Here is a 15,994-nt window from a genome sequence, read left to right on the forward strand (position 1 = left end):
AATCTGGAGCAATACACAACAAGTGCTGGAGTAACGCAGGTCAGGCAGCATCAGTGGAGGGAAGTAAACAGTTGACGTTTTGGGCAGAGACCCTTCATCAGGACTGGAAAGGAAGAGGGCAGAAGCCAGAAATAAGAAGCTGGGGGAGGGGGAGGAGCACACAGAAGGGAGGAGCAAACTAGCGGGCACAGATTTAAGCTTGGAGGGGAAAGACTTCAAAGCAACTCGAGGGAAATTTTTTCCACACAGAGGGTGGTGCATATGTGGAATGAGGTGCCAGAGTGGAGTACAATTACATTGTTTAAAAGATATTTGGACAGTTCCATAGATAGAGAAGGTCGAGAGGGATACGAGTCAAAGACAGGAAAATGGGACAAGCTCAGGTAGACACCTTGGTCAGCACGGATGAATTGGGCTGAAGGACCCATTTCTGTTCTGTATAACTCAATGACTCTTACAGTGCCAGAAACACTCAGTAGACCAGGCAGCACCTTCTCACAGATGCTGTCCGGTCTACTGAGTGCTTCCAGCATTTTCAGCTCATGCTTAGATTTTCAACATGTGCAGTACCTTGATTTTCACAAAAAAAAGCTAATAGTTACTAACAGCCTTGCATCTGTTCAGATTACTAGCAAGCAAGAAACAGCTGATAATGGCCTCCTTATTAAGATTCAGGAAATTATGACATGATTTGACTAAGATAAGATATTTTTATTAGTCACATGTACATTGAAACACACAGTGAAATGCATCTTTTGCGTAGAGTGTTCTGGGGGCAGCCCACAAGTGTCACCACGCTTCCGGCGCCAACATAGCATGCCCACAACTTCCTAACCTGTACGTCTTTGGAATGTGGGAGGAAACCGGAGCACCCGGAGGAAACCCACGCAGACACACAGGGAGAACGTACAAACTCCTTACAGACAGCAGCCGGAATTGAACCCGGGTCGCTGGCACTGTAAAGCGTTACACTAACCGCTACACTACCGTGCCTGCTTTGCTTTGTCATTTTTAAAGTCTTTGTTACTCCTGAAGTCTCAATAACAGTCTGGGTTTTCAGTCCAATCAGCATCATTGATTTTAAAGGTACAGTGGTAGGGCAACAGGTGGGATGGAGTAGCCCTGAGAGTCTTTACATTGACTCCAGACCTCACAAAATCTTCTGGCATCAGGTCAAACATAAGCTTCCCTAATTAGTACCTTACATCCTCCCTCAGCAAATGAATCAATGCTCCTCCATGTTGAATAACATTTCAAAGAAGCACCAAATGTACTCTGGGTGAGGAGCTTCAATGTTCATCACCAAGGGTGGCTTTGTAGCACTAGTACTGACCAAGCTGGTTGAGTCCTTTAAGTACACAGTGATCAAGACTGGGTCTGTTACAGGAAGTGAGTGAACTAACACAAGGGATAAACCTGTGTGGCCTTGCCTTCACCAACTTACATGTGGCAGATGCATATGTCCATGAAAGCACAGGAAGGAGTGATCACTGCACAGTCCTTGTGGAATAAAGCCCACCTTCAAACCAAAGGCATCCTCTACTGTGTGGCACAACAACCGTGCTAAATGGGATAGTGTCCAAACAGATCTGGCTGCTCAAAACTGGGCAAACGTGAAGTGCTATCAGCAGCAGCAGCAATGTACACTACGCAATGTAACTTCATGGCCTGGCATATCCTTCATTCTACCAGTACCATCAATGCAGAGGATCAAACCAGGCACAATATGAAGTAGAGAAGGGCATGTCTGAAGCAGCACAAGGTGTACGTAAAAATGAAGTGCCCATCTGGGATAACTGATTCCACAACACTCAAAGCTCCATATTCCAGTCACGTGAAGCCATGAATGGTGATGGACAATTAAACAGCCAATAAGAGGAAGTGATTCCCGATCCCCACCTTCAGTAGTGGAGGTTCCAATATGCCAAATGCTAAAGGCAAGGCCAAAGCATTCACAACCATATCTACCACAAGTACCCAGCGCAGGATCTATCTCAGCTTTCTCTTGCTATCCTCCCCTTCAAAGAAGCCAGCCTTCAACCAATCCCATTCACTGCACATGAAAGCAAGAAATGGCTAAGAGCACAAGATACAGCGAAGGGTATGTGATCAGACAACATCCCAGCTACAGAACCGAAGTCTGGCACCGTGAACTAGTCAAGCTGATCTGGTAAAGTTACAACACTGGCAATAACTCCACAGTGTGGAAACTTACCATGTGCTGCTCACAAAAAGCAAAAAAGACAATCTGGCTTTTACCATCCAACCTACTTGCACACAATCACCAGCAAATCATGGAAGATGTTGTCAGAAAAGCTATCAAGTGCCAGTTGTTCTCTGGTAATTTGATCATCAATGCCCCACTTTTAGTTTTGCTTGGGGCACCAGCTCCAGACAGCATCATAGGCTTGGTCCAAGCATGGAATGCAGAGCTGAATTGCAGAAGCAAAGGGAAAATGACTTGCCTTGAAACTGAGGCATCATTGAGTATTAAAGAGAAGGCATTTCAATAGTTGGAGTCATATCTCACAAGGAAAGATGGCTGTGTTATTGGACATCAACCATATCCGTTTCAGGACATCACTGTAACATTCGGTCAGAAGTAGGAATATTGACTGATTTTACAATATTAAATTCCATTTGCAATTGCTTAGTAAATGAAATGGTCCATATCTGCATTCAGCCAAACCTAGACAATGTTCCGGCATGACCTGAGGAGTAAGACTGGTGCAAAATAAGTACAAGACAATGACCATCTCCAATAAGAAAGAATTCTAACCACCTATCCTTAATATTCAACAGCAACTTCATTGCCAAGTTCCCAATGATCAATATCCTGGGGTGATGAGTTTAGAAATGTGCAAGACAAATATGATGGCAACAAGAGCAGGTCAGAAGCCGGATATCCTTTGGCAAATTACTCACCTCCTGAAACCCCAAAGCCTGTCCACCATCTACAAGGCACAAGTCAGAAGCATGAAGGAATACACTCTGATAGCCTGGAGAATTTAAATTCAAGTAATTAAATAATTATGGATCTCAACAGTCTTAGTAACAGTAAATATGAAAATGCTGCATTGAAATTAAGACTCTGGTTTACGTGCGCCTTTCTGAGAAGGGAATCTGTCATCTCTACCTGGTCTGGCCTTTGCATGACACCAGACCAATCAATGTCAATGAGACTTAATTGCCTTCTCTGTTCAAGGGAGGTTAGATATGGACAATAAGTGCTGGCATTGTTAGTGATGTCCACATACTATGAATGAATAAAGAAAAATTAACCACACAAAACACTCAATCCATCAATTACCAACGCACCGCGGCTGCAGTGTGCCCCATCGACAAAATGGAATGTAGTTACTTGCCCAGGCTACTCCAGCAGCAAATACTGAACCCACAACCTCCACAAACAAGGATGAGGTCAGCAAGTGCATGGGAATATCACCTGCTCCATCATTCATCAACATCATGGTTAAATTTCCACCTCAATTCCTTTTACTTGCACTATTCCCATGTCCCTTGATTCTCTTTATCAATTTTTATTTTCAATGCATTCAATGTTTGGAGGCAAAGGATGTGGGTGAGGTTCTGAATGAGTATTTCTCTTCAGTATTTACCCCGGAAAAGGACATGCAGGATGCAGAAAATGGAACTGAGGGCGAAAACATGTTAAGGCATTTAGAAGTCAAGGAGGAGGTAGTGTCAGGTCTCCTGAACAGTATTAGGCATTCAGATATCAAGAAGGTGCTGGTGTTGGGTCTCTTGAAGAACATTAAGGTGCATGTCCCCAGAGCCTGATGGGATCTGTCCCTAGTTATTCAAAGAGGTAAGAGAGGAGATTGCAGGGGCCTTTGTATCCTCTTTTGTCACAGGCAAGGTCCCAAACGACTGGAGAATAGCCAATGTTGTTCCTCTGGGCAAGAGACAAACCAGGAAATTAAAGGCTAGTGAGCCTTACATAAGTGGTAGGAAAAATATTGGAGTTGATTCTAAGTGATAGGATCTACCCGCATCTGGAAAAGCAGAGGGTTATTAAGGATCGTCATCATGGCTTTGTGCAGGGAAGGTCATATCTTACAAACTGTAAATTTAAGTTTTTTCAGAAGCAGATGAAATGATTGATGAGGGTAGGATGGTGGATGTTGTAAACATGGACTTTAGTACAGCTTTCGACAAGGTCTGTCATTTTCTGATCCAGAAAATTAGGGCACATGAGATCCATGGAGACTTGGTAGCTTTGGTCCAAAATTGGCTTGTCCATGGAAGTCAAAGAGTAGTGGTGGAGAGGCGTTATTCTGACTGGAGCTCTGTGGCCAGTGGTATTCTGCAGGGATCAGCGCTGGGACCTCTTGTTTGTGATATATATGATTTGGACAAAAGCGCAGGTGGATTGATTAGTAAGTTTGCAGACAATGCAAAAATTGGCAAAGTTGTGAATAGTGAGGAAGATTGTCAAAGGATTTAGCAAGATATAGACCAGATCAGAAATGTGGGCAGAGAAATGGCAGATGGAGTTTAATCCGAACAAGTGTAAAATGCTGCACTTTGGGATGTCAAATGGAAGAGAAAAGTATACAATAAATGGCAGAATCCTTAGGAGCACAGATGTACAGATGGATCTTGGGGTTCAAATCCATAACTCCCTGAAAGCAGCAACACAAGTAGATAGAGTGGTAAAGACGGCGTACATCATGGTTGCCTTCATCGGTCATAAAAGCCAGGAAATCATGTTTCAGCAGTATAAAACTTTAGTTAGGCCACATTTAGAATACTGATGCAGTTCTGGTTGCCACATTACAGGAAGGATGTGGAGGCTTTGGAGATTCACCAGGATGTTGCCTGGATTAGAGGGGTTTAGCTATAAAGGAAAGGTTGGACAAACTTGAATTGTTATCTCTGGAGTGTCAGACGGTGAGGGGGCGACCTTACAGTCTTTTTCCAAGGGTGGGAATGTCAAATACCAGAGAGCATAGCTTTAAGGTGAGAAGGGGAAAGTTTAAAGGAGATTTGAGGAAAGTGTTTTCTTTTTTAAAAAACACGGAGTGGTAAGTGCCTGAATCGCGCTGCCAGGGGAGGTGGTGGAAGCAGGTACAATATCAACATTTAAGAAGCAGAGAATCAAGTGAAATCAGTCATCTGCAGACAGATAGGAGTAGTTTGGACTACCACCATGGTCAGCACAGACATTGTGGGCCAAAGGGCCTGTTCCTGTGCTATACTGTTCTATGTTTTATGTACTTGGAGCCCTGCCTCAACTCTTCCTCTGATGCATGGAAACTCTATTAGTGCTGCTACTTGCACTCATGGAAGACTCAAAATTTTAATGAGGTTTATTACCCCAATTTTCTTCCTGCTCTAACTTGTACATTGTCCATCTCTGACTCTTTCCTTTTCTTTCTGGCCCTCTCTGTCTGCATCTCAGGGGATAGGTTAGCAACCAACATCTATTACTATCCCACAGACTCCCACAGCAATCTTTCTCTCACTTTGCCATCTTCATTAATTTCTCTTCCTCTATCTTTGTTATGTCTGCTCTGATGGCATGGCCTTCCACACAAGTTTCTCTGAGATGTCTTACTCTTTCTTAACAGTGTCTTCATCTCCACGTAATTTTGACAGAGCCCTCAACTTCATCACATGCATTTTCCCTCTTCTCCTCCCAAAGGATAGGATTCCCCACCAGTGACCTCATATAGCAGATCATCCTTTGCAATTTTTGCCAACTACAAAAAATTCCACCACCAGATACATCTTCCACTCCCCTTTCAGCATTTGCAGGAGATTGTTCCCTTTGCGATTACCTGTGCCGCTCTATCAGCACCAACCACTCCCCCTCCAATCAGCACTTTTCCATGCAACCATAGGAGATGCAGCGCTATTCCTTTTACCCATTCCCACCTTCCAGGGACCCAAGTAGACCTTCCAGGAGAAGCAACAATTCACTTGCACTTCTTCTAGTGCTGTGCATTGCATTCAGTGATCATGACGTGGTCTTCTCTATAGTGAAAAAAACAAATACAGCTTGGCGATGGCTTTGCAGAACACTTTCATTCAGTCACAGTTGCAACACTGAACTTCCAAATGCAGTCACTTTAATTCTCCATCTCACTCCCAGTCGGACCTGTCTGTCTGTGGTGTCCTATATTATTCCAGTGAGGCCCAGCATAAGTTTGAGGAACAGCATCTCAGCTTCTATTTGGGTATATTGTTGAATTTCATATCGAGTCCCAAAGGGTAGAATTACAAGCAACCAGCTTCTTCTGTTTGTATCAAAACTAGTCAGTTCTTCTGTAAGCTTATCTATAATGTAAAATCTGTTTTTTTTTTCTCAGACACTAACCGATCTGCTTGGTATTTCTATTTGGTTTCTGATGTCAGCAATAGCTCCGAACTGTATTTCGTAGCTTTTATTTACCTCTGTTTGTTTTCCCTCTGTAACTGTCCCTACTAATCCATCAAATAGATGTCCACATTGAGTGGAGTCAGCTCAGCATTCTGGTCTCATCCTGTCACAGATATTCTCTTTATCCTGTCCATCCAGGCCCAACCCTCCCTGAAACTTAAATCTGATCTGCTCTGTCACATTCACAAGTTCTGATGAATGGTCTTCAACCTGAAATGTTAGCTCCATCTCTGTCCTGTTTCTCTATCTGCATATGCAGCAAACCTGCTGCATGTTTACCGCATTTCCTGTTTTTATTTTAGATTTCCAGTACCTGCAGTTTTTTTTGATTATCAAACATATGAACACTCCTACACGCACAAGTATTCTGAATGCAAGAGAAAAATTGATGGGAATCAATAACTTAAGCTTACCAAGATTACTTACTTTTTTCTCTAAAAGAATCAATTTGAAGAGAATTATTATCTGCAAAAAAAAAAGCCTCAAATGAGCGTTCTTTAAGCAATCTACAGGGAATAACAATTAGATAGTGAATTTTCAACAGACAATTGAGTACAAAAATTGCATTAATATAGTACTTTTAACATAGGAAAACATTCCATCACCTTTTCTGGAAGTGTACACAGAACAGTACAGCACAGGAACAGGCCCACCAACAGACTGAAATCAGTGATGATAGGTAGCAACACCACCAGCATGATTATACTCAACACTGGTGCCCCACAAGGCTGCGTTCTCAGCCCTCTACTCTACTCCCTATATACTCACCCTCTACTCTACTCCCTATATACTCATGACTGCGTGGCCAGATTCTGCACTAACTCCATTTACAAGTTTGCAGATGATACCACCATAGTAGGCCGGTATCTCAAATAACGATGAGTCGGAGTACAGGAAGGAGATAGAGAGCTTAGTGACATGGTGTCATGACAACAACCCTTCCCTCAATGGCAGAAAAACAAAAGAGCTGGTCATTGACTTTAGGAAAGGGGGCAGTGTACATGCACCTGTCAATATCAACAGTGCTGAGGTCAAGAGGGTTGAGAGCTTTAAGTTCCCAGGACTGAATATCACCAATAGTCTGACCTGCTCCAACCACATAGACACCACGGCCAAGAAAGCTCACCAGCACCTCTACTTCCTCAGGAGGCTAAAGAAATTTAGCATGTCCCCTTTGACACTCACCAACTTTTAATAATGCACCATAGAAAGCATCCTATCTGGATGCATCACTGCTTGATATGGCAACTGCTCTGCCCAGGACTGCAAGAAACTGCAGAGAGATGTGGACACAGCCGAGCACATCACGGAAACCAGCCTCCCCTCCATGGACTCTGTCCATAGCTCTTGTTGCCTTGGTGAAGCAGCCAGCATAATCAAAGACTCCCGGGTCATTCTCTCTTCTCCCCTCTCCCATCAGGCAAAAGATACAGGAGTCTGAGGGCACATACCACCAGGTTGAAGGTGATAAGACTATTGAACGGTTCCCTGATACGATGAGATGGACTCTTGACTTCACAATCTACATTGTTATGACCTTGCACCTTATTGTCTACCTGCACTGCACTTCCCTGTAGCTGTGACACTTTATTCTGTATTCTGTTATTGTTTTTCCCCTGTACTACCTCAATGCACTGTGTAATGAATTGATCTGTATGAACGGGATGGAAGACAAGTTTTTCACTGTACCTCGGTACAATTGACAATAATAAACCAATACCCTTATTCCCACAATGTCTGTGCTGACCATGATGCAAATTAAACTGAACCTACCTGTCTGCACAAGATCCATATTGCTCCATTCCCTGCGTGCTCATGCACCTGTCTAAATGCCTCTTAAATACCAGTATCATGTCTGCTTCCACCACCACCCCTGGCAGTACATTCCACACATCTCCTTTAAATTTTCCCCCTCTCATCTTAAAGGTATGTCTGCTAAAACTGCCATTTCAATCCTGGGAAAAAGACTATCTACCCTATCAATGCCTCTCATCATTTTATGAACCTTGATCAAGTCTTCCATCAGCCTCCAACGCTACAGAGAAAATAATCCAAGTTTTCTGATCTCTCGTTATGGTTAATACTCTGTAATCCAGGCAGCGTGCTGGTGAACCTCTTCTGCACTCTCTCCAAAACCTTCCTGTAATGGGGTGACCAGAACTGCGCACAATACTCCAAGTGCGGTTTAACCAGTGTTTTATACAGCTGCACCATGACTTCCTGACTCCTATACTCAATGCCTTAACCAACGAAAGCAAGCTTACACCTTCTTTACCATCCTATCTACTGGTGTTGCCAATTTCAGGGTGCTATGGACTTGGATCCCAAGATCTCTCTGTACATCAATATTCTGAAGGCCATTTACTGCATACTATCCCCTTACATTTGACCTCCCAAAGTGCAACACCTCACAGTTGCCTGGATTAAACTTTCTCTACCCATACCTGCAATTGATCTATATCCCACTGTATCCTTTGGCAAACTTCACCAATTTTTGTGTTGTCTGTAAACTTACTATTCAGCCCATCTACATTTTCATCCAAGTCATTTACATACATATCACGAACACTAATCCTTGCGGAACACCACTGGACATGACCTCCAGTCAGAATAATGTACAATTTGAAAAAGGTCATCAAATTAAAGGAGTTAAGACAAAAAGGATAGGTTTTAGGAGCATTGTAAAGGGGAATTGTTTTGGGTGAGGTGAAATTTTGAGAGCAGCTTCAACAAAAAGAAAGGCATGATAAAGCAAAAACTAAACAAGCAATGTCACAGATAGGACAAAAGGGCAAGCAGAAGGGATCGAGGAAATGAGGCCAGCAGAGTCCAGCCAGGATCACATTGAATGGCACAGCAAGCTTGAAGAGCATGGTGCCCTACTCCTGCTCCAATTTTCTTCCTTTCTTGTGATTACAACTGAAGTACATGAGATTTCGGTATTTATGTTTATAAACTCTAATTGGAAAACCACTGAGATATCTTTATTAGTCACATGTACATCAAAACACAAAATGAAATGTGCCTTTTGCATAGAGTGCTCTGGGGGCAGCCCGCAAGTGTTGCCATGCTTCCGGCGCCAACAGAGCAGGCCCACAACTTCCTAAGCTGTATGTCTTTGGAATGTGGGAGGAAACCAGAACACCTGGAGGAAAACCACGCAGTCATAGGGAGAACGTACAAACTCCTTACAGTCAATGGCCGGAATTGAACCTGGGTCGTTGGCACTGTAATAGTTTTACGCTAACCACTACACTACCGTGCAAAGACACATGGAAACAGGAGGGGTGAAAACCTTTGGACATGCTTAAGTTCAAGGAAGGAACAATTAAATATCAATTAAGTAACAATTAAAAATCTATAAGCACTTGGAGAAACATGGACTGATTAGGGACAGACAGCATGGTTTATGAAGGGAAGATCTTGCCTCACAAGCCTGATAGGGTTCTTTGAGGTGGTGACCAGGAAGATTGATGAGGGTAGTGCAGTGGATGTGGTCTACATGGATTTTAGTAAGGCGTTTGACAAGGTTCCGCATGGTAGGCTTCTTCAGAAGGTCAGAGGCCAAGGGATCCGGGGAAGCTTGACCGTGTGGATTCAAAATTGGCTAGCCTGTAGAAAGCAGAGGGTTGTGGTGGAGGGAGTGCATTCAGATTGGAGGACTATGACTAGTGGTGTCCCACAGGGATCGGTTCTGGGACCTCTGCTTTTTGTGATATTTATTAACGACTTAGATGAGGGGGCGGAAGGGTGGGTTAGCAAGTTTGCAGATGACACAAAGATCGATGGTGTTGTGGATAGTGTGGAGGGCTGTCGAAGCTTGCAGAGGGATATTGATAGGATGCAGAGCTGGGCTGACAAGTGGCAGATGGAGTTCAATCCAGGGAAGTGTGAGGTGGTACACTTTGGAAGGACAAACTCCAAGGCGGAGTACAAAGTAAATGGCAGGATTCTGGACAGTGTAGAGGAGCAGAGGGATCTGGGGGGTTCATATCCACAGATCACTGAAAGTTGCCTCACAGGTGGATAGGGTAGTTAAGAAAGCTTATGGGATGTTAGCTTTCATAAGTCGGCAGATCGAGTTTAAGAGCGGCGAAGTGATGATGCAGCTTTACAAAACTCTGGTTAGGCCACACTTGGAGTACTGTGTCCAGTTCTGGTCGCATCATTATAGGAAGGATGTGGAGGCATTGGAAAGGGTGCAGAGGAGATTTACCAGGACGCTGCCTGGATTAGAGAGTATGGATTATGGGGAGAGATTAAAGGAGCTAGGGCTGTTCTCATTGGAGAGAAAGAGGATGAGGGGAGACATGATAGAGGTATACAAGATATTGAGAGGAATAGATGGACTGGACAGCCAGCGCCTCTTTCCCAGGACGCCAATGCTCAAAACAAGAGGACATGGCTTTAAGGTAATGGGTGGGAAGTTCAAGGGTGATGTCAGAGGGAGGTTTTTCACCCAGAGAGTGGTTGGTGCATGGAATGCGCTGCCTGGGGTGGTGGTGGAGGCTGATACATTGGACAAGTTCAAGAGATTGTTAGATAAGCATATGAAGGAATTTAAGTTAGAGGGATATGTGGGAGGAAGGGGTTAGATAGTCATAGGTGTGGTTTGAAGCGCGGCACAACATGGTGGGCCGAAGGGCCTGTATTGTGCTGTATGGTTCTATGGTAAATGACCTGCATGATCAACTAGCAAGGACAACATGAGAATATTTAGACCTGGAGGTAATAGAAGTACACATGAGATTTAGGTAACAAATTAGGAGGTTGAAACCTGAAGGAGTTTGGAAAGTGCAGCAGGGGACAATTATGGAGTAGAAAAGCAAAAATGAAGCGCTATTGCCAAGTAAAATCAAGAAAAAACACAAACTGTTTATAAATACATAGCAGAAGAAAATAGTTAAAAAAAAGAGCCAATTTGAGATCAAAAATGCTCACCATATTAAGGCTGAGGACATAGGCACATTTCTTAAAGATATTTTGCACAAGCCTTTGCAAAAGAAGAGATGATACAAACAATGTAGTTGAAAAGACGGGTGTGAATTATAGGGTGGGATAAACATTGTGAGGTATACATATTCTGCAACTTAGCAAATGTAAAAGTGAATAAATAGCAAGCCTAGATGAAATACTTCTCAGATTTAAGAAAAATATGGCAGGAAATAGAACAGGTATTAGTTCAATCACTGGTTGAACATGATGTTTGCTATCATTTTCTCATTCATTCCAAGCTACAAGCATAGCTTTGGAGGGGTGGAAGACCACTGACATGATTCTTGTTGTGTAAGAAGGGTGAAAGGGATATACCAAGTAATTACAGTCAAGTATTAATAATGGGAAAATTTCTGGAAAACATTCTGAAGGATAATACTAATTGCCAGTCAGAGTATCACAGATTAATCAAAATCATTCAGATTTTTTAAGGGAAGGATACTTTTGACTAACTTGATTGAACTCTTTGAGAAGTGATAATGAAGGTCCATGTGGATAGTCCTTGTGGTTTACATAATATTAGGAAGGCTTTTAACAAGATCCAACATAGCAGTCTAGTCCAAAAAAAGTAAAAGTCCATGGGGACCAAGAGCAAGTGGCAAATTGGATCCTAAACTGGCTGAATGAAAGTAGTTTAGGTCAGTGTTTTTGTGACTGGAAGGCTCAATACAGTAAAGTTTATTAACAAAGTAATTATAATAAGCAATTGGTAAAAGGATTTAGAGTCATCGAGTCAAACAGCACGGAAATGAGCCCTTCAGACAACCATGACTATACCAACCATCAAGTACTCATCTAAATTAATCTCATTTGTAGGGGACAGAGAGACAAATATTTTCACCAAGTGAGTGATCAGGTCTGGAACTCATTACAGAGATGTGCATTAGAGGCAGAAATATTCATTGCATTTAAAAAATATTTGGATGCTCACTTGAAGTGCTATATAAACCTACAAGGCTACAGACCAAGGTGGGTAGGTCGAATAGTTCTATTCTGAAATGCACAAACAAGATGGGTTGAATTACCCCAAGGGAAGAAAGGAAAGCAAACCAATTATTGGAGATTCTCTGGTTATCTCGGGAACAGTTGGCTCAGCTGGACAACAGGAAAAGTATTAAGATAGCTTTGCTTTTGAAACAATAAATAGTTCAAATATATAAACAGATATTTTATGAATTGATTATTTCATCCTTACAACAAAAAGTTTTGGAGAAAAATACCATGCTACAAATTTTCCTCAGATGCAGTTCTCCAGACTAGCTCTGAACAATTACGAATGAATGAATACTGAAATATGCTTCAGCTTTAAAAAGCCAAGCAACAAGCGCACAGCTTTCTATGGAATCAAGAATAAATTAAGTCTCATCACCATTGGTAACACCATTCCATTATGGCATCTTTATTATCACAAAAGTCCACGGCATTTTATAAATAGGATTGAGGAACCCAAACAGAGTGAAAGAATAAATTAGAGGTGTCAAAAGTGGGGCAAAAATGATAGATTTTGAGGAGGTTTCCTAGAACATCAGAAGTTAGCAAACAGAACTAGTTAGGGAAGAAATTCTGGAACCAAGTGTTTGATTGTAAAACCTGGTCTAATAGTAAAGCAGACGTTGGGGAAACTCAGAACAGAGAAGCGGAGGGTAATGCTGGGACATGGAGTTGGGGAAAATGTACACTGATAGGGGGAAAAATCCATTAATTCATTCAAGTACTAGTATGAGTATTCTGAACATAAGAACTTAAGAAATAGGAGCAAGAGAAGGCCATCTGGTCCGTCGAGCCTGCTCCGCCATTCAATAAGATCATGGCTGATCTGGCCGTGGACTCAACTCCACCTACCTGCCTTTTCCCCATAACTCTTAATTCCCCGACTATGCAAAAATCTATCTAACTGTGTCTTATATATATTTAATGAGGTAGCCTCCGCTGCTTCCCTGGGCAGAGAATTCCACAGATTCACTACTCTCTGGGAAAAGCAGTTTCTCCTCATCTCCATTCAAAATCTATTCCCCCAAATCTTGAGGCTATGTCCCCTAGTTCTGGTCTCACCTACCAGTGAAAACAACTTTCCTGTCTCTAGCTTATCTGTCCCTTGCATAATTTTATGTGTTTCTGTAATATCCCCTCTCATTCTTCTGAATTCCAGCGAGTATAGTGCCAGGCAACTCAGTCTCTCCTCATAGGCTAATGCTCTCATCTCCAGAATCAACCTGGTGAACCTCCTCTGCACCGCCTCCAAAGTGAGTAAATCTTTCCTCAAGTAAGGAGACCAGAACTGCATGCAGCACTCCAGGTGCGGCCTCACCAGTACCCTGTACAATTGCAGCATAACCTCCCTGCTCTTAAATTCAATCCCTCGAGCAATGAAGGCCAATATTCCATTTGTCTTCTTGATAACCTGTTGCAGCTGCAAACCAACCTTTTGCAATTCATGCACAAGCACTCCCAAGTCCCTCTGCACAACAGCATGCTGCAATCTTTCACCATTTAAAATAATCTGATCTTCTATTTTTCCTTCCAAAGTGGATGACCTTGCATTTACCAATTTTGTACTCCATCTGCCAGACCCTTGCCCACTCATTTAATCTATCTATATCTCTCTGCAGACTCTCTGCATTCTCTGCACAATTTTCTTTTCCACTCAATTTAGTGTCATCAGGAAACTTAGATGCTCTACACTCTGTCCCCTCTTCCAAATCGTCAATGTATATTGTGAACAGTTGCAGGCCCAGCACCGACCCATGGCACTCTGCTCTCCACTGATTGCCAACCAGAGAAACACCCATTTATACCAACTCTCTGCCTTCTGTTGGTTAACCAATCCTCTATGCATGCTGATACATAACCCCCAACTCCATGCATCCTTATCTTATGGATGTCTTTTATACGGCACCTTATCGAATGCTTCCTGGAAATCCAAGTATACAACATCCACCCGTTCCCCTCTATCCACTGCACTCGTTATACCCCAAAGATAGAAGTTGCTGATCTAAAGATGAGGATGCGAAGATAAGCTTGGGTGAACTGCTGATTGTGTACAGAAGAAACTGAGGCACTAACAAAATTAACTGCCTAATATCAAACTCTCATTCTCTTATATCAAGGATAGTATAGCCTCAACAACTATCCAAAACCAAATCAGCGAACAAGTTTTTTATTATTGGTTACTGTACCTTATGTCTGAAATGGAGAACTAGATCACGAGGAGATAGACCTAAAAAGAGAACCAATTTATATTAAATTGGAATATCCACAATTAATCCTAACTAAAGAACAATACAATTACAATCGACAGTTTAGATCATCTATTCTTTCCATTAGACATGTTTGTGAAATCATGGAATGATCCATCTAAGAAACAGTCATTTGTTTAATTATGCATGTGCCTGCTCTTTCTAATAACTATGAAATTAGTCCCACTCTCTGGTTCTTCCCATTGTCCAACCATTTCGTTCCCCTTTCACCAATTCATCCAATTCCATTTTGAAAGTTTTATTGAATCTGTTTTCACTGTCCTTTCAAGCAGTACATCCCAAAAATAAAACTTCCTACCAAAACAAAATGCCTCACTTCCCTCCAGCACTACTGGCCAATTAGCTTAACATCTGTCACTGAGAAAATGTTAAAATGTTACTGAAGACATTACAGCAAAACATTTAGGAAATTCAAGGCAATCAGGCAAACTCAACATGATTTTAGAAGAGGGAAATCATGTTTGACCAAATTATTGTCCATTTTGGTGGGAAAAAAATTTAAAAACTAGCACAGTACATACAGTAAATAGTGGGTAAATTATTGGAAGATATTCTCAGGGACAGGATATATAAGTATTTTGATAGACAGGGCCATATTAGGGACAGTCAACATGGCTGTGTGTGTGGCAGGTCATGTCTAACCAATCTCATAGAGTTTTTCAAGGAGGTTACCAGGAAGGTTGATCAAGGGAAGGCAGTGGACATTGTCTACATGGACTTTAGCAAGGCCTTTGACAAAGTCCCACATGGGAGGCTGATCCAGAAGGTTAAGTCACTTGGCTTTCAGGATGAAGTAGTCAACTGGATTCAACGTTGGCTTAGCGGGAGAAGCCAGAGAGTGGTAGTAGATGGTTTTCTCTCTGATTGGAGGCCTGTGACTAATGGTGTGCCACAGAGATCGGTGCTGAGCCTGCAGTTGTTTATCATCTATATTAATGATTTAGATGATAATGTGGTAAACTGGATTAGCAAATTTGCAGATGACACCATGATTGGGGGGTGTAGTGAAAACGAGGAAGGCTAACAAAGCTTGCAGTGTGATCTTGACCAGCTGGGAAAATGGGCTGAAAAATGGCTGACAAGTGTGAGGTGTTGCACTTTGGGAGGACAAACCAGGGTAAGGCTTACACAGTGAATGGTAGGGCACTGAGGTGTGCAGTAAAACAAAGGGACCTGGGAATACAGATCCATAATTCCTTGAAAGTGGCATCACAGGTAGATAGAGTCGTAAAGAGAGCTTTTGGCACTTTGGCTTTCATAAATTCAGGCATTGAGTCCAGGAGTTGGGATGTTATGTTGAAGTTGTTCATTGGTGAGGCCAGATTTAGAGTATTGTGTA

General features: G+C 42.4%; 1 protein-coding gene across 1 annotated transcript in view; it reads right to left on the reverse strand.

Moving 5' to 3' along the window:
• The window catches only part of avl9 (AVL9 homolog (S. cerevisiase)), a 172,546-nt gene that overhangs the window by 76,162 nt on the left and 80,390 nt on the right, over positions 1-15,994 (reverse strand). The window contains exons 7-8 of the mRNA XM_052022816.1: positions 14,575-14,615; positions 6,830-6,868 (exon numbers count right to left, since the gene is read on the reverse strand). Coding sequence (XP_051878776.1) covers positions 6,830-6,868; positions 14,575-14,615 — 80 coding nt within the window. The remainder of the gene's footprint in view (positions 1-6,829; positions 6,869-14,574; positions 14,616-15,994) is intronic.

The sequence above is a fragment of the Pristis pectinata genome, chromosome 9, assembly GCF_009764475.1.
Source record: "Pristis pectinata isolate sPriPec2 chromosome 9, sPriPec2.1.pri, whole genome shotgun sequence".
NCBI lineage: Eukaryota > Metazoa > Chordata > Chondrichthyes > Rhinopristiformes > Pristidae > Pristis > Pristis pectinata.